The 5,208-nt window shown below is 41.5% G+C and overlaps 1 protein-coding gene across 1 annotated transcript; it reads right to left on the bottom strand.

Annotated features, from left to right (window-relative positions):
* Window positions 1-1,908: 1,908 nt before the first annotated feature.
* On the bottom strand, window positions 1,909-2,856 carry LOC146586832 (olfactory receptor 6T1-like). The gene has a single exon (XM_085320624.1). The coding sequence runs from the start codon at window positions 2,854-2,856 to the stop codon at window positions 1,909-1,911; it is 948 nt and encodes a 315-aa protein (XP_085176750.1).
* Between the last annotated feature and the right edge of the window lie 2,352 nt (window positions 2,857-5,208).

The raw sequence follows: 5,208 nt of genomic DNA, 5'->3' as shown, positions 1-5,208 counted from the left end.
ATTGAACACAGGTATCGTTACCATACTAAAGGTGGCCGAGCCACTCCTTGTTACGGGGATGGAGACTGGAGGCCAGTGTTGAGCTCACCAGCCGGCTGTGAAGGTGCAGCAGGGCCTGGACTCAGCAGCTGGAGCTGAACAGACAGGGCTTGTGACTCTTGCAGCATTTCTGACCACTGCAATGCTCCAAAACAGGACAGAGACCCTGCTGTGGAGGGTCTGCCATAGTGACCAGCCCCAGAGAACACACACTGCAACCTCTGCTCTTACATAGCCAACTATATCCTCTTAAAAGCTGAGTTTAGATTAACATCTTTACTCTTTCCCAGGATACTGTATTGCAACAGAGAAAAAGATAACTGCTGACAAGACTGCTCATTTGATCGTGTAGCATAATTTGTAGCAGAATATATTAGATTTAGTGGAAGAAACTTACTTAGTAATAGATTTTACATATAATTTGGAAGCAGAGGWGTACTGTTAAACTATCATTACAGTTATTATCACTGCAAAGGCTTTTTTTTAGCTCTTACAAAATTAGGTACTTTCAGTGATTAATTAGTTAAAAATGCAATACATCCGATATGCACAGCTATGCACAACTATATGTGATCACAAGACCCCAGGGAAAGTGTGAATGAGTTGTGTTTGAAGCAGAGGATTCATCTCTGCAGCTTGGGCTGCCATGCTGCACATAATCAAGCATACAATGCTTGTTCAGAAAATAAGGTCTCTCGGTGCATCCATTATACACCATTCTCCCACCCCAGGAGTCCTGGAGAGAAGAGCAAATATAATATCTTCATTTCTAAATGGGGTCATCCAAATGAGATCATGCTAGCATTTGTTGAGGCCTCAGTAGAGACTAAAGCATGAGCTTCTCCATCCTGCACTTTCCCAGCAGTAAGTGGTAACCTGCCCTTATGCTCCTCCTTCATCAGGCTGGGGAGAGAGCATGGAGTTGGGCTGTTGACCTCTACTGCCTGTTCTCACACTCAGTGATAGTAGCAAATGTCACATATGAGCTGTAAGTTCGGGACCAGGAAGGAAGGTACCTAAGCCCCAGCTCACGCAGCACAAGTCACTGCATAGCAGACACATGATTTGGCCTTTCCCCCCCATCTCTCCTCCAGCATTTCCATCTCAGGGACAGTGAAACAAGCTGCAAGGACACAGCACAGAATGGCAGGCGACTGACGGCATCGTCAGCCAGAGACGACGTCCACGCCTGGGCAGGAACCAACTCAGCCAACTGCAACTGGATCATTAGGCTTGATTTGGAGAAAACTGCATTGTTACTCAACAATTAAATCAGTGACCAATATTCTGGATTTTGTGCAGCTTAGAAGAGAGGTGATCTTAGATGGATAATTTAGACTCTATTTTGGCTATGTTCTTGTCCTAACCAGGAGGCTAATGTGGAGAAGTAATGTTTGGTAGAGAAAAAAAGACATTGTTCTCTTTTTTTTTTCCTGTGTGTTTTACCTGTTTTCTGTCTCTTTCTAAAGGCAAAGAGGTTCAACAAAGTTCTGCCACCAAAATAAGCAGGGAACCATGCTTTGTGACAAGAAGAAGCTGCATCCGAACTGGAGGAAGATGAACAGCCTTGAGAATTTGGTGTGCGACGGAAGGAGGAACTCCTCAGCTTGTTGCTTTCTGTCTCAGTTTCTTAGACACTTAGAAAACACAGTCACCAGGGCATTCACTTGTTACCCTGGTAAACCTTTTAGACCATTTGAAAGGCTTCCCTGTCTAAGGATTAGGTTTTATCATGATGATGTTTATAGGAGAGAAACTAGTGCAATTTCATGAAATTTCACACTACTAAGAAAGGTGTAATTTCAGCAAGTGAACTATAATCATTTGTTCCACCTCCCTCCTTTTCCCCTCCACTTACAAAATCTCTCCTCAGAAGGAAAAACATTTCCTGGAGATTATCACACTTCTCTTCAAGCCTGCCTTGAGAGCATCTTTCATCTGCTGGTTCCTCAGACTGAAAATAAAGGGGCTCATCAGAGGAGTTACTGTAGTGTTGAGCAGGGCCACCATTTTGTAATAGGAAATGTGGTGACTTGAAGGCTGCACATACATGAAGATGCAGCTACCATAGCCCAAGATGACAATGGTCAAGTGAGAGGAGCATGTAGAGAATGCCTTGTGCCGTGACGAAGCAGAGGGCAACCTAAGTATGGTGTTAATAATGTATAGGTAGGACATTGCTGTCATGACCAATGAGCCAAAGAGGATGATGGAAGAGGTCACAAAACTTACCAGTTCCATGGTCTGTGTTTCTGCACAGGACAACTTGATCAAAAGCACACTGTCACAGAAGAAGTGGTCAATACTTCTGGCATTGCAGAAGGGCAGCCTGGCAACTAGGACAGTGGGAACAATGGTGATCAGGAAACCTGTACTCCATGACCCCAACAAGAGCTGAAGGCAAAACCAACTGTTCATTAACATGGGGTACTGAAGAGGGTAGCAAATGGCTGCATAACGGTCGTAGGACATGACAGCCAGAAGGACAAACTCGATACTGCCCAAGAGGGAGTAGAAGTAGGACTGAGTTAAGCAAGCTGGGTAGGAGATGGCTTTGCTGCCCATTAACAAGCTTCCTATTGTTTTGGGCATGATGGATGTAGTGACGAAGATCTCCAAAGAAGAGAAGTTACAGAGGAAAAAGTACATGGGTCTGTGGAGGTCTCGGTCAGAAAGAATGAGGGCAATGATCAGCAAGTTTCCAACTAAGATCACCAGGTAGGAGGCCAGGAAACTGATTGCTATCAGGTACTCCTGATGGTGGAGGGAGGGGAAGCCCAAGAGAAGAAACTCTGTGACAGCTGTATGGTTCAACATACGAGCAACTGAGCTGCAGAGAGTAAGAGAAGATGGTCAGTGGAGGAAATGATTCTTCAGAACGTTATAGGAAAAGTAGACAGTAGAAAAATGTAGAAGTATAATAAAAGAGATGCATGGGGACACTCACAAAAAGTCTGGAAGGAAAACAGAGAAGAGAGAAGAGACATGGGGAAACAACACAGAGCAAGGAGACACCATTTTGAACAGTAAAAACAAACTTAGTTTCTAGATTAGAATAGGAGACCACTATTAACATGGAATTTTTTTCATTTGAGCTCCTTACCCATGTGTGCTTTTGTATTCAGTGGAGAAAAATAGACGTTTCTCAATCATTCTTTGTCTAGCCAATCTTACACTATATGTTAGGATGAGATAAAGTCCATCCTGGAGAAAAATAAAACACCTCTTTAAAATGATGTTTAACTTTTGATTAGGTGTGGAATGGAGAGAAGGCAGAGGGAAGATGGTGACAAAGGACGAGGTGTATAGGATATAGAGGGGAACAGGAGAGTTAGATAAGAGGGAAGTTTTATTCCCTTGGAATGGTTTTATTTTCAGGAAAAAAACAAAACTGAAAAGAGGTAAGACAAACATTCCATGATTAAAACTGTTGTCTTTGCATCCATGCTCGAGCTTTTCCTTATGGAGCTGAAATCTTTATAAACAGATTTTTCTTCAGTCACAACAATCCTTATTGTGGAGAAACAGTTTTGATAAATCATTCTAGCCATTAGAAGGAAAAATAAAAAAGAATTAAAAAGTAACACAAAGGACAGAGAGAGAGAAAGAAAGAAGAAATTCCAGGGAGATAAAAAGATAAGTAGAGAAATTAATTCAGCTGGGGATAAAAAANAAAAAAAAAAAAAAAAAAAAAAAAAAAAAAAAAAAAAAAAAAAAAAAAAAAAAAAAAAAAAAAAAAAAAAAAAAAAGCCCTGTTTTGTAAAAAAGGTAAACAAATAAACTAACAGAAATGCAAAAGACCTCTTTTTTTTTCCTGTGAACACTGCAAAAAATTAAGCTTGATTTCACATGGAGTTGGTCCTGAATTCATTATCTGAGGTCTTGAAGATGTTGAATTCTCAATGCAGTCCTGTCAGGACAGTCTACCCTTATGTAGACCATCTCCTTTCCATCCTGCTTGTATAAGCCAAAAAGAGAGAACAATGCTACTCTATGCAGCTTAGCCGGAAATGGCCAACAAGTTAAGCAGAGGAAGGAGTAGAGACCCAGCAACACAGACACACACTGATCAACAAGGTCTCATTTCCTGAGAAATATCACAGGCAAAAGAGGAGAATCACAGGCAGGCAGGCAGGAAGACAGTCTAGGAAAGAAGGTGGTCTAGGAACACAATAATAACAAGCAACAAAAAATTAGGTGAAATGCATCAAAGTAGTTACTTACCTTAATCTATGTGCAGGAAATACTATCAAGGGGATACAGGAAACCAGCAGAATTTCTGCAAACTATCTTCTACTTCCCTCTCTGCCTTTGGAGGCATTCTAGTGTGTCTCATTTCAAGGCTATCAGAGAGCCTTTTTCAGTTGACTGCTAATACCATTTGTTCTGATGCACTGTGCTACCAGATAGAAGTAATCTCTGATTTTTTTTTCCCTTCAAGTAAAACCATTCAAAGTCCTTTGACATTCCCTGAAGAATCATGGTCCTCTGTGCTTTCCTGAGATGTTCCTCAGGAAAGTACATCTGAGAAGGTGATAGGACATTAATTAACAAGAGAACTGGTATCCAGGTGACCTAACCATAAAGGTAGATCCATTTTGTGAAGCAGTCTAGGAGAGAGAAACACAAAATCTTAAAAGGTACGATCAAGAAATATGATCTGTGAAAGTACCTTCTGCGGAGCTACTGTCACACTCCCTGCCTTGTCTTCTAATGCTGAACATAAAGGATAGGTTTTAAATGTTAAAGTCACCTTAGGTTCCCTTAGGTCAGTGGAGTTTAGGATATGATTCAACTTTTCACAGAATGGATTTCTAAAGTAGATGAGAGGAACTGATTCCTGTTCTCTAATTGTGAAGGGAGCCTTGAGTTACAGACTGACATCTAAGCATCTTCACTGCAGACCTCTGGGAGCTCTTCATGGGTCATGCATGAGGGTCTAAGGGCCACTTCACTGTCCATTACCACTCCAAAAGGAAGAATGAATCTGAGAGTTCAGTATTAAAACTGCCAACATAATGCAGACCTCTCTTACTATCTGCATGTGTCTAAAATAGTACTAGGCACCTCTGCTTTGACCTCAGAATTGTTCTCCTAAAGTTCAGTGAGAAGAATCTCATTCCTGATGGCACAGAACAAGGCTTTCCCTTTACCTGAGTGCAGGCAGGC

This window comes from Rhea americana, unplaced genomic scaffold (genome assembly GCF_003343005.1).
Source record: "Rhea americana isolate MKP2758 unplaced genomic scaffold, rheAme1 scaffold_646, whole genome shotgun sequence".
In the NCBI taxonomy this organism is placed as follows: Eukaryota; Metazoa; Chordata; class Aves; order Rheiformes; family Rheidae; genus Rhea; species Rhea americana.
The sequence above is the reverse complement of the archived record's forward strand: the minus strand, read 5'-3'. Positions and strand labels throughout refer to the sequence as shown.

Coding starts and splice junctions, on each gene's coding strand:
- LOC146586832 (XM_085320624.1), bottom strand. CDS start 2,856: ATGTTGAACCATACAGCTGTCACAGAGTTTCTTCTCTTGGGCTTCCCC.